Below are 25,180 nucleotides of genomic sequence, written 5' to 3'. Positions count from 1 at the left end.
TGTTGGCTATTAAGAAGGTTTCCATGTTAACCATCATCTCTGCCTACAATAGAGATGAGTTTCAGATGTTGGTGTGTTATTGGTCAGGGCCAAACTTCAATTGCTCTAGATCTGACCCAAACGAGTCTCCCTGCCCAAGATTGACTCTGCCTTCCTCTTAACAGGCCAGAATGCATAGTTTTACTGTTTGTGGTGTTTTATTAACTACCTACATAAGAACATACAAATCTTCAAAATTAAATCTAAACACATTCTACACCTCGACCTATTCTACATTAGTATAGTAGTTTTTTATCTAAAAAATACATTGTAAAAACAAAACTTGGCATAATTACAACATATTATTTAATATTATCTCAAACTTCAAAGATCAAGACAGAATCACGCACTTACTTGTCAGATTTGCATTCCATATTTGGTTAGATCTGCACAATAAAAAATATATTGTTATAATATTGGTGTGTAATATTGTGAATACTGGTATTCCCAAAAGTATCTTAAAAGCGAAAGCATTTTAAGCTAAATGAAATGAAAATTTCGAGCAAAGGCTGGCCTCCTTGAGCAGGACAGAGATCTCCTTGTCTAGGACATGGTCCTGGAAAACCAAAATCCAGATGCTTTTATTGGTCACCTTTATATCACTAGTATCTGTACACTTGGAACGATTTCATTTTTGACCTCTGAAGTGGCTGAATAATGCTTTAAGTAGCTGAGACTTGAAATTAGTATACCAACACCAAGTAGCACTCACGGGCTATAATTGGTCATTCCCAATTTTCTCAGTAAACAAAATAACTTTCAAAAAATATCACAACAGACAGATGCCTTTAGAAATTGTTTTGACAGTGACTCATAAGACATACAGTACTGAACTGCATGGACCACAGTTGGCTAGCCTTGTCTATTATACTTTTTCAAACAGCAGGTGATTAAGATCTAAAAAACAACAGGTTACCTGACTTCTAAGCAAACAGCTTTTTCAATTCAGTAATTAGTACCTAAAGTTAAATGAAAAACAATGGACCGTACAGCCCTTGAGAACTGGAATTGCCTACTCTTGCTCTGTAGACTGAATATCCAGGTGTTGTGCACAAAAGGTGAGACGAGTGTGACTTCTATGTTGTGCATGCATTAGCCTTGGACACACAGCAGGGGGCCATAGTTAACAACAGATCATGTGGGTAACATTAGCATACCATATGTTAGATATATGATACATAGATCATGTTTTTAAGATTCTTGCAACTACCTTTGCATATAAATTAAACCACACACTTAGGGCAATGTAGATTGAAGAACACAATTATGTATCCAAGTCATACAAAACCAATTAAAACCACACAGGAAACAAGGCATCACAAAACTGCATTAAGTACTTTTAATTGTATAAACTGCTCTTTCAGGTAGTAGTATCTTTTTAGCCACAATGTTGTAACTCCACATTTTTACAGCATTTAATAAAATGCATAAGCTAATCCATGCACTGCAATGCTCTATATACAAAAACAACAATGCAACTTTTCTTCAGGATTGAAGACACAGATCAGATTATAAAAGATTCTGATTAAAAAAGAACATGCACTCATTTTCAATGAAATTACATGTACAGTACAAAGCCAAATTCACATAAAAGAAAAGAGATAAACAACAGTCTTGGCAGGTTTTAAAAACCTAAAGATCAGATTATTAACATACATACACTTCAGGTTAAATTCAGTTATACATCAATTCTGCTGTACCAAATACTGTGGATTTTATGGATGGACATGGCTTTATGGGCATCATTACATGTTGATTTGCAGTTACACATTTCTATGCACAGATTTACTTTGGAAAGGCAAAACAAGTTACCATTTCTTCATATACAGCGTGCATCTTTAACATCAGATTTGCAACCAATAACAATTTTGAAGGTAACAGCTACTAATTGTTAATATGAAATCATTTGCTATGCAAAAAAAAACATCAGAAAGCTGACAAATACCAACATACAACACTATAATTTAGAGACTATCTTTGAGATCTTGTTTGCAATATATAGGAATATAGGATTATAAAAAAAAGCATGTCTTCACATAAGACCCACAGTGTTTGTCACTCTTATAGAGCCTTGAAACACTGCACCTAGCTGTTGTAGAAAGGCTTACTAGTGTGCAAATCCTTTACTTTTATATTGTTTCTTCTGTGAAGAAACTAGCCTTTAACTGTCTAAAAATGAAACAAAAATAACAAACGAGAAACTGCAAATCTTTCACAAAATAGCGAGCATCTCATACAGCATTTGATTGTCATGGCAGCAAATGAAAAGTTAGCTGTGAACATGTCATGCAAACAAAAAGGCCATTGTATAAAATTAGGATACTTACATTTCCCATCTGGGAAATAAGGTGATCATTTGATGGACATGTGAATCAAAACGTATATGGAACAAACGTACAGTTGGCAATTAAAAATTCCACATCCAATTATGTAATTGTCTACATTTATTCTTAAATGTGTACTTATAGGTGAATATATTCATAGAAACACACTACTTATGTGTCTTTGTTGAGCCTTATAATGAAGTATACATCAACTAAGTTATTCACCTTTTTTGATAATTACCTATAGAAATGCAATGTTTTTTTTCAGTATTTAAATGGAACTCCACGTATATTTCTGTGGTTACTTCCAGAGAAAGCTGTTGATGTTATCTGTTAAAAACATGAAATAAATGACCCTGTATTGGACAAACGGTTAGAAAATGAATGGCTGTTAGGAAAATACAAAGATCACTAGACAATCTCATAATGAACAAGAACAGATTCATTTCAAGGCTGTTGTCAATTTTAACATTCTTACTTTAAACAAGAACTCACTGTATTGTATACCAAGGCTGAGGTGAATTTCAACACAAATCTACTCCACACATAATTTCCAACACTAGTCAGCCTGCTAGTTGCTGCATAGGCCGTGCCCTGCATATGATTAACCTAACGGAAAACAGCAATAAAATCACACAAAAGGGCTTAAATGATTAGAATATTCCTATACAGTATATTGAATATAGTTCAATATTCCTTTTTTTTATTATTTTAGAGTAAACAATCCTTATTTTAGAGTAAACAATCCTTATTTGGATCTCTGTTTACAAAGTTCAATACTAAAACATTTACATCTTGTCATTTTGTCACTTTTCATTGAGTTTGGTAAATGGCATTGAAATGTTTATCTACTCTATGGCTGCTATATGTGTTTGCATTTTGTTGCTATTGTTAGCAGAATTAAAATGTGGACTGTTAGTATTATTTATAAAAAAAGTTAAGAAAAACTTTTAAAAAGGCTTAACAAACTGAAGTTTCATTATTAATTTTGTTGCTGCCAATAGTCGCTATAGAATTATTAAAAAATGAACAAAAAGGCAATAGCATCACTTGATGAGATTAATTCCTTTTTTGATACAAAGTATAAACTCAAAATCTGGTCCATCCATGGAATTTTAAGTAAAGGTGCAGAAAGAATCTTCTATCTCCATTATTTTATCTTATTTTATAACATATTTTATAACATAGTATTCACAACAGGAAAACATGTTTCCACTTTACAATAGTTTGGACACTGTAAGAGTGTACATGTCGAAAAAATGACTTGTTGATTCTAGCCCTGATACATATTTTTCTCCTTTGCCTCAAGCAAAAAGAACCGAAGACATTTTAAAAAATAAATAGAAATGCCATCTTTAAACAGTGGCTAATTGTTAAAAGTTACAGATTATGCAGATGTCCCTGTGATCTGGCTGTTGTATTCTGCAGTTTCCATTTTCAGAATGTAGGGGATTATACTGTCAATAGGAACATTTCCTATGAGACCGGTGAAGAACAACTCTTCTGTTATGCCAGAGCTCATGAGCCGCAGTGCTGGGAGGCGCATCAGTATACGTGCTAATCTAGAAATGAAGAAATAAGAATTAGAACGATCAAAAATCCAGGTTGTAGTTTTTCTACATTTTTCTAATTTTACTTGTAAATTTATGGTAAACCCACTATATTCTGCCAACTACCCTAGAAGAACTAGAGCCTTGATTATACTCATATACTGTATATCTTGGGAAAAGTGTATGATCCTCACAGTACTTTAAAATATTGCATATGGCCATACCTGTATGTGTCATCTGGATATGTCTTCTGCACATAATCCTGTAACTCCATCTGTGCCTTTTCTTGAAATTTTTCAATCTGGCTTGTACTGCTTAGACCTGGGTGATCTGAAGAAATGCAATTATTTACCATGATTAAAGAACCATTCCACAGTCTTTAAGATTTTTATTTTTGCTGTTATTTTTAGAAGCAGATGGAAACAATTCAGTTTAATTCTCACTGATGTTGCTCACGTGAAGTTGAAAATCTAAAATGATTTTCATAGAGAGAATACAAGTAGAAAGCTGATTTGGAAGGTAATAGAGAAGTGAAGCAATGATACTCAGATTTCCTTCAGGGAAAAAAAAGTATTTTATACAGTTGATTATAAAAAAGACTATAGACACTGTACCACATCTAAGAGGACACCACAACAGGGTCAAAACAAGGCAAGCGCAAAACAAGAACAAATTATCAATTTTGCCCATGGATGTACTCAAGAGAAAACTTTGAAACTGAATTACAGTTTACTTTTTGTATTCAAAAACATGTTCAGAATGACATTATTAACCTTTACTATTTAATTTTGTACACAATATAAGTGATTTATAAAAGAGCAGGGGTGTAACCCTGGCGTCCTGGCCAAATTTCCCATTGGCCCTTACCAATCATGGCCTCCTAATAATCCCCATCTAGGAATTGAATTAATTGCTCTTCTCTCCTCCCCATTGATAGCTGATGTGCAGTGAGCGTTCTGGCACACTACGGCTGCCGTCACATCATCCAGTTGGATGCTGCACATTGGTGGTGGTGGAGGCTAGTCCCCATTACCTGTAAAGCGCTTTGAGTGGAGTGTCCAGAAAAGCGCTATACAAGTGTAAGCAATTATTATTATAATTATGTTTTATTATAAGACATAAAATAGAAACAAATAGTTGGAAATAAGATTAAAACATTTAAACAAAATTAGAAATATTTATCTAGGTTCATATTTGGAAGTGAATTACTTACCAGGACTGAACAATACAATAGCCTTAAGATATGCATACTCATATCCATCTATTTCCAATTTAGCCATGCTGTTACAAAACTCTTGTAGCTTCCAGATATGCTCCATCACCAGTTTTATCCTATCCCCTGACAACTTATCTAGAATAAAACAAAATATAGCACATAAACATACCCAGGTCAAAAGGTTTAAGCTATTGAGTAAGCACCCCAGGGTGTACAGTGAAGTGTGGAAAAATGTACATTTAAAAGAAGCTGTGCATGAACAAGAGAGTATGTGTACATATTTACACAAAATCTTTAGTCTTTTCCAATATTCTAATGCAATGTCTCGCTATAATGCTATGTGTAGTAGCTCATTTGCTCAAGCATCCACAAAATCATTCTTAAACAGATTTCAGAGCTACTACATACAACATTGTGTTAAATTGTAATGAAAACAGGTTTACAGCTGTTATAAAGGGTAAAACAATTTTCAGCTCTGTGCTTACGAAGTAAAAACTGCAACATACCATCTTGAATGCTATTTTGTAGGTGGTTGACAATAGCTGCAAGGATTGTAGAAAGACTCATAACCTGTGCACACTGTGCCAAGCCTAGTGTAAACAGTTCATTCCAGCAGGCACGGACAAGACTGGTATTGCAATCCTGGCTGTTGAGAAAACATTTGGAGAGTCACATCTCTCAATTTCTGCAGATTCATAATGTATAATGTCACAACTACATCAAAAGTACTCCAAAAACCAAAGTGCAGAGTGCAGTTAAAATAACTCCATTAGAACAAACAGGAACTATTTAGTACTACTTTGCTTCATTTACTATTGTAACCATACAATTCCTACCCCAGGGCTTGGAATGCAGGAATGGACCTGGCCCAGTGCATGGAAAGAAACAGCAATCGCGAGGCAGATTCACAGATATAATGTACATTCAGATATTCTGGCATGGGACTTGGCATTGTCAGCTACAACAGAAAAAAAAAACTTACGTTAGTCTGACAAGTCATTAAATTATTATACATAATTATAGATAATCATAAGACGCTATTAGAGCTACAATTAAAACCCTATCAATTTTGCAGCTGTGTAAAATGTGGCATTTGCCGTGAAATCTCGTCTCCACGGTGGAATCTGTTCTCTACTGTTTACAACACTGACATCCGGTGAAATAACTTGTTTGTTGAAGGCAAGGCTTTATGTTTTAATGCAGAAATCCATTTGAATTGAAAAATGCTTATTGTGAACATTGCTAAAGGGTCTTTTACCACTTGACTACAATGAATCCCCACACAAACCTCTACTCAGTAATTGGTAAATACTGGCATATTTTGGTGTGTTTCTTCCAATAACGTGTGGGGATCTGAACCAGTGTGAGAGTGAGCGAAACTGATTTAAAAGTGTGGATCCAAAAGAAAAAGATATATCAATAACTGCATTGGACTACACAGAAGAATATATGTGTTTCATTACAACACTTTGAAATTAAAGATTTAAATGTTAGAAAATGTAAAATTCAGACATTTCACAAAGAACAATATTCACTCATTTCTTCCTTTGAGGTTAATGTGACAGGGGATTTCTAGTGATTTGAACCATTCCCCTTTGAACCAAACTTCCCCTTTAAACAAGATAGTTAAACTCAATGGTCTTTTGTCAGTGTAACTTCACCAGAAGAAGACTTCACAAAAATCTGAAATATAACCATAATTTTGAAAAAGTGAAATAACTGCTTTAACTAGAAATCTGACACCTTAATGTGTTTGAAGACAGTATTAAAAAGGTGTCCAATTCAAGCAGTTTAACAATCTATTTCCTGTTGTTGCACACAGTTACAAAACACAGCACAATGCTCTCATCATAGGAATACAAACCTTAAAACTAACATGAGTGTCAGTGAGGAGAGGTCCTTCCACTTCAATGATGGGAGTGGACTGGTCTCTGCTGATCACCTGGATGCTGGCGCCCCCTCCTGTGTCAGTCCCCTCTGTGAGGTTCTGCACCGCAGTGGTGTCTGTGGGATTCAGTGCTTTTGCCAAAGTGTCAAAGGCACTGCAAATAGGGAGAAAAAAAAATCACAACATAAACGAGAAACGGGCCTCTTCCTCTTCATTTCCACAGCCGAAGCCCAGGTGGTGCAAAGTTAGTGACAATCAATTTACTACATAGACACAAACACACACAAATACTCACACCAGGTCCGGTTTTACACAAGCCAGTTAACCTACCACTGAGGGTGGAAACTGGAGCACCTGGAGTAAACACATATGAACATGGAGAGAACGTACAAACTCCACGCATATAGCTCCCCAAGTTTACAGACCCAATGTTACCCCCCAATCAGAAATCTAGACCCTGCAGAATTCTGTGGCAGCAGGGGACTGGTCTTTTGGTGTAGTGCAGTTATCTGCTGCCTATTGTGTGTGCTCAGAGCTCGCAAGTAACTGGGATAGAATTCTGGCAAGCACAGGCAGAGCTACATTTGTCATACTGGGACCATGACTCAGGTTGTCTATCAGTCTATGAGGAGAAGGACATTTTGATGGGAAGAGTCCAACTCAGGGCAGAGTGCAGGGTTCCATACAATGGGTGACATTACCCCTCTCTGAAATGTACAGTTGAGTACTCTGTCCGGGCAGAGACTTTTGGCATGGTGGAGATGTTCACTGTCTGGGAAGCAGAGCTGTGCATGCTTGGAGCCCCATGACTGACTGGGATTCTATCCACGCAGGAGAAGGGAGAGCCACACTCAGCACAAGCACATCTATGAGTTTGAATTTTCACAAAATTTTGCAGAGCCTTCTAAGTATCTACAAACATTGGTATATTATCTTACTTTGTTTAAGCAACTTATATTTTCACTCATTCATACAGCTGGGCGCTTTACAAGGGTAATCTTGATGCAGTACCCTGCGTTAGGGCATAACAGCAGTGTCCCACCCAGAATGTGAACCCCATGGAAAATGTCAAACATATTTAGGATAGTAAATACCGTGTTATCTCACTGGCAGATTGGTCCTCCTGCTGCATTTCTGAGGCATCTCCATTGTTAAGCGATTCGTTAAGGTTGGCAAGTGAAGTGACCACATTTGCTAAAGTACCCAAATCCCCTTGACTCGATTCAGCCTTAGACAAAAACAAATTATTTAGATTTCTATGTACAATACAACTGTAACAACATTATAATGGAAATTATACTATAGAAATTAAATTATATATAAATTATGATAAAAAAGTTACTAGAAAACATGCACTTTAAAATTGCAAGATTACAAAAGAGTATGGATGTTTGCCCATTATGCCTTCCGGCATGTAGGGACAGCAACATCCGGTTGCTATTTCTGCAACATTAATTTTTTACGGGACAGGGTTGTTAGCCGTGTTCAAAAGAGGGATCCGGAATAAATTAAACAAGAGTGGCTTAAGATATTTTGCTTACCTTTGAGTCTGTAGCTAAAAGCAATGTTCCATCTGCTTGTATTAATGGCTGTTGAATGTTCACCAACATACCAGGATCCAAGAGGCTGGACCTAAAATGAATTAAAACAAGATTCCTTTCAGTCAACAATACAACAATGAGAATCTCCTTAAGGATCGCTTTTGCAAGTTTAAGATCACAAATACTGAATTACCAGCAAAAACAATATGCCTTGTTATAACATTTAAATTGACACTGCAATATACATCTACAGTATATTGGCATCAATGCAGATAACATCTGAAATTCAAACTCTTATTTCCTGAAGGCATAGCTGTAAGTGGCTCTGGGACAGTGCCGACAGTCCTGTACAAGGGCTGAAAAGGTAAGTTTGAACTGCTTTGACAGGAACACCCCCAAAGCTTTCATATTAAAACAAATATATGTGAAACAATACACCAGGACTTTATTACCTTGAACCATCTTTCTCTGTGATGAATGTAGGGGTTGCAATGAGGGGACTCCGCAGGTCCTTCCTTATGTAGATTTTCTCCGTTGAGGCTGCACAGTTAGCTGGCTTTTCTCTTGGCAAGTCTATTGGCTTTCTCTCACTTTGCACAGCTACAAAAAAGGAGAAAAAAATACTGTCAATGGGACCTTATCAAACACTAACATGTATGTTAACATGTAGATGTATGATAAAGGAATAACTGAACATTGATCCAGTTACTTCTTTTCATTCATCACATAATCTGATTAGACTAATGTTAATTTTCTACGTAATGCTTCAGAAAAAAGGAATGTGAAAACTATATGCTACTGTAGATGTTATATACTGTACTGTAATATTCAAATCTTCTCTCCTGGTTTGGTTGCATTGGTGTTTATGATGTTTTCCTTAATAGCTAGTCAAATAAATAAGTTCAACTTTACACTTGATGACTCAATAATTATTTCTCCCATTAGCTATGTGTTTCTGCAAGGGGATGCATTGTCTGCATTTTTACCTGGTTGAGCATGGGTCAGGTAACAGTATCATACTTTAAAAACCTGCAAGGAACATAAATTCAACACCACCAGCAGTTTTTAATTTGGTGCTCATAAAAAGGTTCTTATTTTCTGTTACCTAATTTTAGGGATTACATTTAAAAAGGTTAAGGCAAATATGTTTGCATTCAGTTGTGTTGTTATACAGAGAAATGCTGAACACAATTTACAAATAGTCTACTAAATACTATATGTAGCAAGGAGCATGGCTTAATTTTTTATAGTAATTAACAGATAAAAGATTAATCTGCTAATTGCCTTTCACGTGAAATCTTTCAAATCCAGCAACAAGGGCAGTCAGAATAGAGGTTCATAATGACAAGCTCACCACCAGCTTCACCCAACTTTACAGCATATCCATGGAAAAGAAGCATATTTGTACACTTTTGTATATGGCTCTAGCATGCCACCTGACAGCATAAGAAAATAAATTGTTCTAATAAAAAACCTGATACTAAAACACAAACTCCACTCAGATTTGTTTCAGCAGCTCCAATTCCACCCTTCTGGTTGTCATTCTCTCCCTGTACCTAAATCCACATAATTTCTTATATGTCAGGTGGGTAGCTGCGTCAGCATGCGTAGGCTGCAAAGGAACAAGTAATAGGTTTATTCCATGCTGAAAAAAAGAAGAAAGAGAACACAACGTTTCGGCCGTGGAGCCTTCTTCAGGTGTGAGAGAGACAGGGCAGTAGGCAAAGGTAAAGTAGCGGGAGAACAAAGGTTGGGAGGGAAGTCATATAATTTCTTATATGACTTCATTCTCCTTTCTCCTTATAATAATCTGTGTGGTGTCCTATGTAAATCCCTAAAATTCACCTTAACTCTTCATTGTTTCAGTGGGGTTCCAGTGGGTCACCACAACAGCCTTGAACACCAATGTGATTCTGCCCTGAACTACAAAAATCAGTGGTATGAAATCGTATCAAATGATTTCTACATAATCTAATTGGGTATATGCCTCTCTGCACCTTTTATAACGTGATCTGAGCATCATATTTTGCTGCTAAAACCTAATTTCAGATAGTTTAGAGGAGTAGGATGGCATGCTTGTGAGTGCATCTGGGCACTTTTTTTAAGCAGTAATTAGTATTTACCACTGCAAAGCTCATGTTACGCGTAGGCTGATAAGATCCCTATGACTCTGACTGGTTTTAAGTAGTCAATGAGAATTAGTACTTGCAAGTATGTTGTACATAAGTCAGGTAAAAATGCACATATAAGCGCAGTACAACACTTAATCATGTAACTGCAGAACCTAAAGAAATCTTACATTCATATATTCAGTTAATATGACTTTTATCCTTTTTATAATTTTAAGAAGATTCTTTTAATTAATTGTGAAGATGTGCAATTTCCTGATGGCCACTCACCAGGACGTGTCTACAAAGTCCCATACAGTGCTTCATAATACAGTTCTATCATTGTCTACTAAATTATTGTGCAATTGTTAATTTGAAACTATTTTACATTACGTTAATGTACACTCACAATAAAGCCATAATTATTTAAACTATTTAACACTGACATTAGTGCTAAAACATTAACAGGGTGACAGTGAGTGTCAAGTAAAACATTAAGTTAAAGAAGGAAGCTGTAACTATACTGCAAACTAAACATCAAAAATACCAAACTTAAGCATCAGAAATACTAATACAAATAGTAACAGATAGTATTGTTATGACCTAAGTTCATCTATATAACACCATTATATAATTATACATCAATAACCTTCATAATCCCATAACTGCCTCTGTTTAATGGAAAAAAATGAATTTATTACAAAAATAAGTTAAGCCAACTTTCAGAAGGGAACAGCTGGTGGATGTCAGTCTTCATAGCCCTCAAGATGATATAATTAAATGGATTGACAAAATAAAAATAACACTTTGATATATATATATTCAAATGTCCTTCTTAAACAATGATCAAATAGAAATGAGCCACGGGTCTGATTAGTCTGCTTGGTGTCTTCATGAAACTTCATGAACACTGTTTGTTATTAGATGCCAGCTTGTAGTGCCGCGACAGAACTCACATTCCATTTTCATGCCCATTTCTAAGCACTTTTTCAGCCTACAGAACTGGCAGCGGTTGCGGTGGTGCTTATTGACAATGCAGTCTTGGTTGCTACGGCAACTGTAGGTTAGGTTCTTCCTCACGCTTCTCTTAAAGAAGCCCTTGCACCCCTCACAGCTCACTGCACCGTAATGGCGACCTATCAACAAAAGAGACAACAACAAAAAAAAAATCAGCTGTATGCCTCTTCACTACAAGATGACACCGCCATACAGATTTTATAACGCCCCAAGGGAACCAGGATTCTTGCACTGCGTTTCTGGAAAGCAAGCTCCTCCACAAAACAAAATGCCATCCATCCTGCTTACCTGTCACTGCCCTTAACTGACTGTGAATTAAACTGCGGTAAGCAAGGTGCTTCTGTCGTGCCCATCCTGGCGTGGACAGGGCTGCCTTCTTACCTGACGCCTTGTCTCCACAGACGACGCAGTACTCCACAGGCTGTGACCGGCCCACATCTGCTTTCCCCAGCAAACGCTCCACTGAAGCCGCATCGGTCACAATCTGAAACAACACAACTTCCTATCAACTGGGAGAAAAACGCTAATCTAGCATCTCTAAAATACAAACATCCTGCTACAGTATCTATTAATCTGTTTGTAAGTGATACACACATTCATATACACTGTTAAATATTATTCTTGTAAAGCAGGGAATTCTGTGAAAGCTGTTATCCTTGAAGCTTATTTTGCATCTTAAATAGTGTCAAAAATACAATTTATGGACTTTCAACCAAAATCAAAAGAGAACTTGTCAGGTTTTTTTCACGACAATTACTGGCGGCTGACACTTACAAGATGAACTTCAACTATTTTTATATTTCGGGATTAGAAAGAATTAGCATTGATTGAGTGTATTTCAAACCACAATAAAAGTAAAATGTATAAGCACAGCACCATATTCTGTGGTTCAGAATGAGGCAACCAATCTTATGCATGGTGAGGTGAAGCAGCCCTATTACTTTGTAAAGAAGCAGTCTTGTGAATAATGCCCTTTTAATCCAACAGAAATATTGCTGTTGACTTCAAGACGGTTTTCCCGATAAATAGAACTTCCTTGTTAACTCTGCGTGCAGATTACTTTGGAAACTTTCTGCAATTAAATATCTGCTGCACAACCTGTACTTAATTTGCTCGTATATCACGTTACATTATTACAGTGACTAGCGAGCAGGAAGGGCTACATAATGTCCCACTAAATGGGAACTCATGCTCTCGCCCACGGCAAGACCAGGGGTTTGAGACAACATGGCGACTTACAGTCCTTTCACAAAGCTCACAATATTGTGCTTAATTCAAAAATTGTTTTTTTTCCTATACCATCAATGAACTTTTGTAACCGAGATTCGATAACTGGTCTGAGAAATTGGGACTGCAGTTCCCCTTAAGACAAGTGCTTTTCTTTAGTTGTTTTGATTAGCGTGGCAGTCAAATCCTTCATGTTGTTTTTTAAATGAAGCTGGAGTTTGACTTACCTGTATTCTACCTGGCACAATGTTATCGGTGGTAGTGAAAATGAGCTGTTTTGTGTTTGAGGTCTCTGGGGAGGCCAGGATCACCTTTCCCGCACCAGCTCCATCTGGAGTGGCCAATATAAACTGCTGTTTGGAAGTGCTTGACGGATCCACTGCTGTGACGATCTGTATCTTCTGGCCTGTTTGCTGGTCAGTTACAATCTGGAAGGCAAAACAATTAAACTATTTGTCACTCATAAGACAGTGTGGAGTAGTGGTTAGGACTCTCAACTGGAATGTTGCAGGCAGGTTCAAATACTAGATAGAGTACTGTACCACTGTTGTAACTTTGAGCAATATACATTACTCACATTGCTTCAGTAAAATGCATAGGATTTCATATACATGGGTAGAAATGTAGGTCTCTGTGAATAAAAACATCAATCAAATTAATCTTAATAGGCTTTTAAAAAAAATAAGATGGAACAGTGAATGTAAATAATACCAATAAGCAAAGAAAAAAACTGATTTTTGTTCATTTAGAACATATATTATACATTTTATACATGTTGTCCAAAAATTGATTAATGGGTCTTCGGCCAGTAGCCCTGTCACACCTGTATCCGCTGTGGAGAGGTGACTGCAGAGTCAGCTGAAATGATCTGAATTCTCTGAGGGGAGCTGCTCATCACTGAGGAGTCTGGAGTGGAGGTCTGCACAGTCTGGACCTGCACATGAGCACACAAGAGAGACAGGTCAATCTCACATTATTTAAACTCTTTTTTTTTTCCCAGTAAGGGCCATGTGTTCCTTTTAAAGACACAAACGTAAAACTTTATATATGTAACAAGTGACAATATACACATTGCAATTCTGTAATTTTATGTCTCGTCTATGATGTCTTCATCTCTCAACAAGAAGTTCACTCTTCCTTTCCTGGTAAGATCTGTGACAAACAGGGAGCGGTGTTCAGTAATCTACCCCACTGCTAGCACTGACCCAAACAACTGGAATTGAGCATGAACTGCAGGAAAAAACAACACTGGTAAAGGAGCTTGCCCAAAAGCAAGCTAGGCACTATAATCACAGGACTGAGCCTGGGTCATGTCACTAGCCAAATGTCATCCAGTAACCTCCTGATGTTGCCAGGGTCATGGCTCTCGTCCAGACAGTGCTGAGCCTCCACTATGGGGCTGTGTTGCCTCTGACACATTAAAAGCTGACTTTGTCAAAGGTAGGCGGGTCAGAGGAATTCTCCCCATTTGGTCGAATCATGTCTTCCACTTCAGGATTTAATTTATACGAGATATCCCATTTGATGCTGTAGATTTTGTCTTGGTCCTCTCATTAACTTAATTCCAATTTTAGTGTTTAGTAGAAAGATTCACAAAATTCACAAAATGTGGCTTATTTCTTTAGACCTTATAGGCTTCCCTGATCAGACTGGAGAAACAAAGGGATTCAAATTCTAGCGAATATGTTAATTGGCATAGGCTCTTTCCTGAACTTGCAAATTTCAGCAGGACCTTCCCAGCTCTTCCTTCTTTTTTCACTTACAGTACCCTTAGGTCAGCAGCTATATCACAACTGGTAACCTACTGAAGCGCAGCAGGTGTGAGCCTGCCCAGTACCTGGATGGGAGATCTCCTGGGAAAACTAAGGCTGCTGTTGGAAGAGGTTTTAGTGGGGGCAGCAGGGGGAGTTCAACCTGTGGTCTGTGTGAGTCCTAATCCCCCAGTATAGTGATGTGGACACTAAATTGTAAAAGAAATGGCACAGTCCTCAGGTGAGGTGTAAAACTGTGATCATGACTCTCTCTTGCATTAAAAACCTTAGTTTATTTCTTAAAAACAGTAGATGTGTTATCCCCAGTGTCCTGTCCAAACCTCCCCTTGGCCTTTACCAGTCACAGACTCCTAATAATACCCATGTACTAACTGGCTTTATTACTCTGTTCTTCTGTCGACTGATACCTGACGTGTAATAAACGTCACTTTGGCTGTGATGATCGCATCAATATACTACACATAGGTGGTGGTGGAGAGGAGTCCCTATATTAACTGCAAAATAAGCTTTGAGTGCCCCATGCATAATCTGCATACCTTAAGGACTGCAAGAGTTTAACTTCCTTCATGGTTATTTAGACTGTTTTGCTAAAGGTTCCAGACAAAAAAAAAGATAAGTTGGAAATGAACGGTTGCTGGGGAGTTTTAGAAAGGACAATAGTTCTGTCAAAGTTGTAAAATCAAAAAGTACAAAAAGTTGCTCTTCTGCTGGAACAGCTAACTGGACTGGACTGAGATGTATTACAGGTCAAACACCTTAACAACAGCGTACCAGCTATGAATTAGCGAACAATTTATGACTTCAGTTTTTGGAGACTATTTTAATTTACTTTAAAACATAACTTCCTTAATATACCACTTCCATCCTGCTGTGGTTCTCAAACTAATTTTTTCAATTTAATGAAAAGCATTCTTCAACTTCTGCTGATATTAACAATGCAAAAAAAGCCTTAAAACACATATCACCAATTACCAAGCTGCCAAACCCAGATGTCTCAATCTTTTATATCAGGTTTATCCTATGGTGGTGTTAATTACAGTTTTTTTCAAAAGCAACAGGTTTTCATGTGGCAAACAATAGTTATCAAGAATGCATTTTCCATTACTGCTTTATACGTAACATGCGTTATTGAGTATTACTCTCTGAAGGTCTTCTTCTTTTATTTGCAAAGAAACACATGGAAATTACTAAAAGTGCTGGCACGTTTTAGCACTTATGTTCAGTAGAAGAATATGATCATCACTGCAAAGGTGTACATTGTTTGCATTAAAAACTGTGAGGTTCTTATTCTGGCAAAGATACCTCTTTAAAATCCTCTCCATCATTGGAAAGACATGACATTTCCCTGTTCATAAAAGCTAATGTATTCATTTTGCAACAAAACCACATAATTGTTTTTTTTTTAATCAATCCTCCCCACTCTACCACTTTTAATAAAAAATGGATGAATGGAGCTACCGTTACCTTTTTTGAGACATCATTTTCATCAATGTCTTAGTGTACTTTCAAAGCAAAGGCAGTTGTGTATTCAGGGCTGCCAATATATAAGCCTGTCAAGCATTATGGTAAATAAGAGAAGGCAATATTACCCTTCCCACAGCCCCTCTATGACTCACCAGTTATTTCTAAACTTTTCCCCAGTAGTGTGTGAGAGTATGCCTCGTTTTGTGTGACGTAGGTAAGAAAAGTATTTTATTACCATGTAAGCCTGCAGTACCAAGAGAAAAAAGAATATTAATTGGACACAGCTGTGGGAGTGGAACCAGCCAAAGATGCAAGATGTTCTCAGGGGGACAAGCACAGCAGCAGGCTGTAGCACACTGAAGAGCGTAGCAGTGCTAAGAGCTTCAAAAGTTTTCCTTGGTTGATTGGGTCCGTGGTGTTGCCTTAATCCCAAATGGAAGTATAGGATTAGATCATGTGCAGAATGGTTCTAACAGTGGTGGGATGTTAGCATCCATTTTAGCTGAGTGACTCAGGTAAGAACCGGGACTGAATCTGGTGAAGTTAGAGGAAATCCTGTTAACTTAAATTTGACTCTTTTCAAATTTGACTCTTTTATTGCTAATGTCATTATTATTTTTTAAGTAAAAGTTGAAGAACTGCTCTTACTTTTTAAAAGGCAGAGAATTTGTTTTTATTGACTCAACAGACGGTACTCTACTTCAATTCTATGTAACTTAAATAATGTTGCTAATATGCTGGTGAAGAAAGTAAAAAACGCCAGGGTCCCAGAACTTATCTAGGAATGCACTTATGCTTTCGTACCAACTTTATGATACAAAACTAACAGCTGGTGTATACACGGACCACACTGGGACGATAAAAAAAAATCATTGTTTGGAGATGGATACAAGATTGGTAAATAAATATAGACAAATCTCATGTAAAGTGCTAAGCATGTTAATATGGAATATCTACATCTATTGCCAGATTGTATACAGTATATACATCTGAACACAGGTCAACCGTTACAAATTACAAATCATTACGAATTGTTCAGGTCCAGAAAAGCAGCAATCATATACATATACAATGTCTATTTTTGAGAGCTCTTATAGGTTTCATCAAAGCTAAATGGCAAGTATCATTAACACTTGTGTGGTACAAACTCCAAACTAAAATGATAATGCAAACATCTCAATTTTAAAATTGAACAACAATTAATCAAAAGATGGATGTGGTCAAGTACATGTACGTTTGCTGAATTCTAACCAAACCTGCTTAGTGTCAAAAGTGCCTTCCTAACCCATTGACTGTTTTTTAGAATTTCAGTAATGGTTACTGTACCCCAAATGACAAATTTTAAATACCTTGAAATAAGGACACCTGCATGTGATTTTCAAAAAACACCAGTTACATCAAAGTGTGCAAAAAAAGTAACATAAAAAGACACTTCCCTTCTGTACACGATTTACTATAAACATGAATATATTTCTCTATTCTTAAATAAAACGTCTAAGCCAGGTAAAAAGCAATTGGCAGTGAAATATTTAGAAAGTGCTGCCGTCAGCCCAGAAGATAGTTGTGTCTGAACAAATAAGCCTCAGAGTTATGCAGAGGTCTTCCGAGAATTCTGATCTCTGTTCAGATGTGTCACAATCTCTCAATACGTGCTTCTTAATTAAACTGTTGTTATTACCAAATTTTTTCTCCATGGTAACATTATGCATACTGTATATCTGTTGACACTGCTATACGAAAACATGGAAAGAATCTTTTGTTTAACCCACTGACAGAAAATTCTAATACCAAGGAGACAGCAGATATTTTATGCATTACCCTGTATGAGCAGTGCACACACAAAAATACAATATCTACAGGGATATTATGTATCCCTATTACAATCTTTAAGCTGAAATTACAAACTCTACCTAAAATATTTTTGTTCTATCATAAAGATTGATTTTTTTTCTTGAAATGTCTTATACTAGTGGTAATACATTCTCAAATTCATTATTGCCTACATACTACAGAATCCTTCTATTGTTGTTCTGTTCACTTACAATAAAAAACAATTTTGCCCACAAAACTAAGCTACAATGACCATACTAGTCATGTCATCGTATGTGCCCCTTAATTAAGCATGTACTAAATAGCTTGCCTTGTGCAGGGTTTGCACTGCAGAATGAACAGTTAAGCTTCCTACAGACTCCTCTATTGTGCTTCCAGGAACTGAAAGGCTGCGTAGAGGTTACAGTACTTACAGCGTCAGAAGCCTTCTGCAGGACGGCATATATTTCTCAGTGAAATGTTTCAAGATGAAAAAGCCAGATGTCCAAATAAATGCTTTATCAGCTGGGTTGCAATAATAATCCTTGTTTTGGCTGTCCATATGCTTAAAGTACAGAGCCCAGAAAAGCAGACAGAATTGTTCAAATATGCCCTCTCTGTGACCCTGTTCCTCTGAAGGTCAAGTGCACTATCAGTCCCTGGTAACCAAGGAAGCAGAATCGACGTGTTCCTCCTATTTTGCCAGCTGCTGAGGCAATTTGTCTAATAATGTGATTAATTTCATCTGGGGAGATTCAGCTCAGGTCACCGTGGCTCTGGATATTTTCACCTGCAGGATTTCCAGGGGAGGTTATTCATACAGTGGGGTCTTTTACAGGGAACAAAAAGGGTTCGATTTTCTGTTCCATCTTAAACTCATACGGCAATCAACGTTATTTTAATAAGGTAAAGAAATAATGCAATGAAAGCAAGAAACATGGCATATTTACCTATAAATTCCCAGCTGAATTTAGCTCATTTTATTTTCCCTTTTGGACTTATTTGCTAATGGAAACTGTAAATAGTCAAAATTAACTCCTGACAGGTTTCCTGGTAATAAATCCATTAAAACAGCATTCAAATTACAAGTCCATTGAAACTGTGAAAATTAAAACAGGCTAAGGAATTGATTTTGAAGGGAAATTTCATGCAGCAGGAGAGCAAAATCATGCTGCTGTTCCTGCTCAAAGACAAATCATAGCATCTCTGCTGCTCATAGCTGCTCCCCAGAGACAGGTATTAAATGCAAGCTTATTATACCAGACAAAGAATGGCTAATCCATGGCTGATAACTCATTTGTATACATGGAAATATTCCAATTTTCATGAAGTAGTAGCGTCATTTATTGCATACATCATTATAATTATCTGGAATAGCACTGTCCAGAAGCACATACTTCAAAAATACTAACTTCTAGACACCGAAAACTTACATAATGAATCTAATTTCAAAGACCTGAAGCCTTGACTTTAAAATGCTTATAAATATATATGTAACAGAAATCCGAAGTCACATTCCCTACATGCAGGCAAAAGTCTATTATTCAAATTCAGTTTATTCAAGCATTTTAAATTCAATCCTCTTTGCTTGTTTTGAAACTAATTCCACTAACACACAGCCTTTGAGTATTGAACACTGATACAAAAAACAAAAACAGCTGAAGAAAAGTAACAAAACATTTAGGCATTCTCTGCTACAATCCATTCCAGACTAAGACAAATAAATGAACATCTTCTGCACCTGCTTGCTATAGCAAAGGCAAAGCACTACTATTTCTCCACATTCTACTTCCATGAGTCTTAACTCATTATTGTCACACCACACACCACATTACACACATCTGTTAAACCCGTATACTTAGGATAAATGCTCCATGATGCATTACCTTGATCATATGCAGATCCTTGGGAGTACAAAGCAACATTAGACAAGAAACAAATATAATTCATCAAATATAAAAAACGAAATTATGTTCTCAGCCATGCTGGAATTCATTTCAAAGCAAATCTATCAGGCTTGATTAATTCAGAATATTTAATACATAGCACATCTCAGGACTATTCACAGAAATGAACAGGGTGCCTTCTCTATGGGGTCACAATATAAATGTTAACATTCAAAGACAAACAAAACATTTACAATTTACTATAAACCATTTCGCTATCAAAAATAAAACAACCATGTGGTCAAGCAGTAATCACATAATATATGGCAGGCTTCATTCTGTTGTTTTTTTTCCTAAACAAAACCTTTTGTTTTCTTAATATATATGTTCAGAAAAATGGAAACAACACAGGTCAATGTAATTACTCTTACAAACCCAATCATAATCAGAAAGCTACTAATTTCATATGAGGATAATATTCCAGATGCTTTAAAGAGCAAAACAGAACCTTGAACCTTGAACCTTGGGCAGGGAGTCGATCCATCAAAGGCACACACATGTACCTCTTACACACAGAGGAGAAACAAAAGTGTTTCTGCTCAATTAGACCTTAACGGAAGTTATCAGCTTATTGTTTCCAATTGAAACACATTTAATTTCTTCACTAAGCGAAATTGTATTAGCAATCTGAAAAATATTTTTTTCTCTGTAGCGCAGCACTGCATCAAATAAAATTATGTATTTACATGCAAGGTCTTCCATCCAGCTTTGGGTACTGGATCGAGAAAGTGTATCCCGTGTCTGTCTTATGAGTCAAACATATATGATCTGTAGGTTAATTTAATCATCAGGCTCCTCCGTAAGACAGAAACGTGATCTTTCCAAACCACCCCTCTTTTTTTTCTATTCCTTGTTAAGTTGATGAGACAGCACAAAAGCAACAGGAAGCAAAACAAAACAGCATGGTGACAGTTAGGAAGTCACTATGTCCTACAAAGCTAATGAAGCCTATAATAGTCTTGTCAGATGAGTCTCACCTTGTTGGTAATAATAGAAAGCACTGCAGTAAAATTACTGTCTAACAAAATGGTACCTCAAACAAGGCAGGGCATTAAAGGCCATTAAAGTTCCATGTTATTCTGCATATACTCTATACTGAGCAGTTAATTCCCATTTAACTGTAGCTTGCTTGGAATCAGATTAATGTAAGACTGCACTCTTCCCATCGGCACGTTTCCTTCTTTTAAGTAGCAATTTCCTTATAGGAAACCTAAAAGAATTATAATCCTACACATGAAAGTTTCGAGAGCTAAGTAAGCTTTCAAACACCACACAGCATTTGCAGTTAACAATCCTCTCGGAGGGACAACCAAATGCATGCAGAACCTCCCCTAAGAAATTCACGCTTAATTTCATATCGTTACTGACTTTTTTTTGTTCTACATTATCTGTCTCTTCTGGCTTGCCCCCTTCATGAATTCCCCTATTTTATTCTGGAGACAAAAAATAAAGGTTTGTATGGAATGATGCTGCCAGTCTTAGGATTGCATGCCAAGGTCTATTTGGTTCACGTTTCAAGTCGGAAGAAAAGTTTCACCAGACCCCATCAACAAGTTGTATTCAAACACCAGATTCAAGATAAGAAACACGGGTTTGCTGTCACTGTCACTCCTGATGCAGCATGTAGATCAGCGCATTCCTAATCTACCATCACAATATGACTTAGACGTCTGGGCAAATTTAAAATTTCACAACCTGGACAACATGGAAGAGACAATGCAACAGTATCTAATTCAAGTGATGTGCTTAAAATATATGTATTGCTTGTGAAATCTGGTAACTAAACATTAACTGATGCGTTAATGTTGTGCTTTGCGTGACTCCACAAAACAACTTTGCAGGAGCCGTAATATCTAGCTTAACTGTAGTAAGCTCATCTGCCCACATAGATCATACCAAGACATGATTCAGATTTGGCAGCGGTGTTGTATTGGTAGACAGTTTTTAATAAGATGTATGGGAGACCTAAACAAAATGCCACAGCACCACTATGCATTGTGAATATCCATCCTAATGAAGCCCAAGGTGTTTCAACTTGTACTGTATCATCTGTCACTCACCTCAGCCACCTGCTCTGTGTCCACTATCTGCTGAGCTAGCACCTCCATATTGGTTGCCATGGCGATGCAAGATCATTAGCGAAACCTGTTTGGAAAGAAGCCAGCAGCTTCTATCAGCCAAAGCAAAATTATGCTGGTATGGTTCTTCTTTACAGTATCCTACAACACTTTCATTGGTCAAAAGTAAGAATTAACCACAGTATTTAGAAACCCTAGATGGAAGATCTAAATGCAGGAATTAAAGTCTACGGACCTTCTTTAAACTCTCTAATCGATTCCTCCACTGTGCTACACTGAAGAACTTTAAAGTTATTTTTATTATTAATTTGGCTGATTCTTGTATCAGTTTTTAACCAAATTTTGGTACCATGTATACAGATGAGTGGTTTTGTTGAAATCATGTGGGTAAAGCTCAAGGATTAAGTGGCAGTGCCCTCCCCACCTGTTATTTGAATTCATGGCTTGACCACAAAACGTTGTTCATTTCACTGTATAGTCACTAGCATTCACAACAGCAAGAAATCATTGCAATGCATTTTAATAATGAATGCAATGATGTATTATGCATATGAGGCCTTGGATTATGCAAAGTCATTTTCATTTGGCTGCTTTCTGTATGGTATTCCTCCATCACAGCCTTCTATCCAGCTTTGTACTTCTGCTGCCAAAGCTTAGTGTCTGTACCCAGTTCTGCAACTGTCTACTAGTTGTCTATAGTATTTTCCATTACTTCTCGCACTACTTCAGTAATTCCTGTGGATCGACCTTGTCCTTCCGTTTGTCAGCTCTGATTTCTTTTCACAACGTCGTATAGTATTCCCCCATCTGTACTATTCTGCACACTGCTAATTTCATTAACATCTCTTCTGACGGCTGTCTTCTTCACAGAATCCTCTTATAGAGGGTTCAGTCAATAAAATGTAATTTGCATATGAAATTCGGATCTGACCTCACGCAAGGCTGACAGATTTCTTGATTAGTGGTTAAAAAAAAAAGACCAGAGGAAAAAATTAATTATCAGCTCCTCTCACGAATAAAACATCTTTAGTATCACTAAAGGCATTAGATCTGTCAGGAGGTGTGGCAGCTTATTATGCCATATCCACAATTTGACACAAGCTTGTTCTGGTTAAGCTCATGATACTTTTGCATAGTTTTTATCTTAAAAATAGGATTCAGTCCTGTTTTTTTTGCTCCCTCACTATAGCTGTGTGATTGTACTGTCTGTATAGCTCTAAATCAATAGCAGATGAGTGTATGTTAATTCACAGATACAGACCTATATATTTACAGTGAACAATAGTATAGTGATGTGTTATATGACTTATCATAGACTGCAGGGTCAAAAGAACCATAAACCAGTCTCTGCTCTGCTTTGATATTACACATTTTACAATGAAAATATATGAAGTGTTTAAACATATATAACGGGCTATATCCTGTTAGACTGCAAAGAAAACAGAAAGTCTTGATATAACGAAGTGCAAAACGAATTATATCATAGGGCAAGAGTTTCACACTTCAGTGCTGCAAATAAACCAAGCAGCCTCTCACCTTACAGTTGATCAAGATGGCAACATATGTAAGATGCCACAGCTTTCATTAATACATTATTCTAGGGGGAAACTGAAAAAGAAATAGGCCAAATGGTTCTCGTGGGTCTTAAACATCAAGTTCTTTTGCTCATCAAAATAAAAATACATCTACTCACCGAGATGCGTGACAATAAATTACTGTAAATTGTTTTCTCGTTCTCTTTAATGCACACTCATTTGTAACAGACTGGACATAGTACATGTAATAGAAAAGAGCATCGGCAGTCAAACGGGTCGATTTCTTTTGTTTCCCAAAAGAGGGATGATTTTACTTCATCACACACAATTGTGTTGTTTCTAATTCAAGAGCATTTTTTTTTTATCTGTACACATCAAACCTAACGATTTCGCTAACGGGGATCAGAATCATAATTCAAACTTGGCGTACAACTTTGCCCTGTCAGATTACTCCACCGATTCACTTAATAACTGCTCGAGTCTCTCTTCTGAAAAACAAAATGCGGTTTCAATTGCAGCACAAGTGACATGCAATAGAATCTGATAAATTATTCGTCAAAACGAATTCTTCTGCACGGGAGCAGCAAAATACATATTTTCGAAAATTGGGAGGGGTCAATACAGCCACACTCGGTCCTACACTGCGTTATTACGGCCTCTGTCATTGGTGTTTTAAGCTTTCATAGCCACCATACAAGCGTTATGCGATTGGTGGGATGCATGGACTGCTTCAACAATCTGTCCCTGCCGAGTTTAAATCGCATGCAAAGACAAAAAAAAAAAAGAACAAAATGGAGAATCTGGCACAACGCCAAGTCGCGCCGAGCAGCCATTGAAGTGTGCATTTTAAAAATGCGTGTAAAAATCACAAGACGCCCGTGGTCCTACGTGTCGTTTTTCGTGAGAAAAGCCTGGCAGACAGTGGCTTGCGTCCGCCTCTGTTTATGCATACAACCTCTGCAAACCAGCCCCCCTGTCCCCGGGATGGCAAAGGTAAAAGGGTCGGGTTCAGATGCGTCTTAAACCAAACGCAGCCCGACTCTCCCGCCTGCCTTCGTTTCGCGTACTAAAACGCGTTTTCGTGGGTTTGTCCCATGAACTCCTTCCCAAATCTCCAATTTAAGTGTTTCAACTAAAATCTGACCGGACAGCAGTTTATAAAACCTTAACGACCGGACCTGGCGCAGAGCTTCCCGGAGCTGGGGGACTACTAAAAGTGAAATTAACCACCTTTCGCCGCGACGCGTTTCAATATACCATTAAACGGGCATGAAAGTGATGAGAAGTCTTACCTCCTGGGGGGAAACAGCGTTGTTTTTAGTTCTCAGGTTTTTAAAAAATTATTTGTTATTGTTTTTCTTCTGTGAAAGGTCATAGTTCGTGACCCCGTTCCGCCAGCGTGCCGGGAGTTTTTTCTTCTTCCTCCTCCAGCGCTCTTCTCCTTCCTCGCTCACCGAGCAGCGAGAGCCAGACAGCGCTGACGTCAGCCTGTCTGCCACGGGTGGGCCGCCTCTGATTGGCCGCGACCTATTCGTCTATGTCTTTCTTTTCATTCTTTATGATGCAAGTTTTTTTTTTTCCTATGTGTGTGTGGAAGGACGCGAGAGTCAGTGGATATTGTCTTTGCGTTTGGGAGTTCTAGAAGGACCTAGTGAGAGTAAAAAAA

The 25,180-nt window shown here is 37.3% G+C and overlaps 1 protein-coding gene across 5 annotated transcripts; it reads right to left on the bottom strand.

Moving 5' to 3' along the window:
- Positions 1 to 1,364: 1,364 nt before the first annotated feature.
- Positions 1,365 to 25,011, bottom strand: nr2c2 (nuclear receptor subfamily 2, group C, member 2). Of its 5 annotated transcripts, none has more exons than XM_015347372.2 (15): positions 24,807 to 25,011; positions 21,962 to 22,046; positions 13,734 to 13,844; positions 13,138 to 13,338; positions 12,065 to 12,167; positions 11,623 to 11,802; positions 9,011 to 9,158; positions 8,559 to 8,649; positions 8,112 to 8,245; positions 7,006 to 7,171; positions 5,966 to 6,087; positions 5,636 to 5,775; positions 5,127 to 5,264; positions 4,138 to 4,243; positions 1,365 to 3,925 (listed from the first exon to the last, which is right to left on the bottom strand). In XM_015347372.2, the coding sequence occupies exons 2-15, from the start codon at positions 22,019 to 22,021 to the stop codon at positions 3,751 to 3,753; spliced, it is 1,875 nt and encodes a 624-aa protein (XP_015202858.1). In that variant the 5' UTR covers positions 22,022 to 22,046; positions 24,807 to 25,011; the 3' UTR covers positions 1,365 to 3,750. The 5 variants fall into 5 exon arrangements, with proteins under 5 accessions (XP_015202858.1, XP_006630783.1, XP_015202856.1 ...); XM_006630720.3 differs by having other exon boundaries at positions 6,994 to 7,171; positions 24,807 to 25,009; XM_015347370.2 differs by lacking the exon at positions 24,807 to 25,011 and adding an exon at positions 23,673 to 24,685 and having other exon boundaries at positions 6,994 to 7,171.
- Between the last annotated feature and the right edge of the window lie 169 nt (positions 25,012 to 25,180).

The sequence above is a fragment of the Lepisosteus oculatus genome, chromosome 4 (assembly GCF_040954835.1).
Source record: "Lepisosteus oculatus isolate fLepOcu1 chromosome 4, fLepOcu1.hap2, whole genome shotgun sequence".
NCBI lineage: Eukaryota > Metazoa > Chordata > Actinopteri > Semionotiformes > Lepisosteidae > Lepisosteus > Lepisosteus oculatus.
Note: the sequence above shows the minus strand (reverse complement) of the source record. Positions and strands in the feature narration are given on the sequence as shown.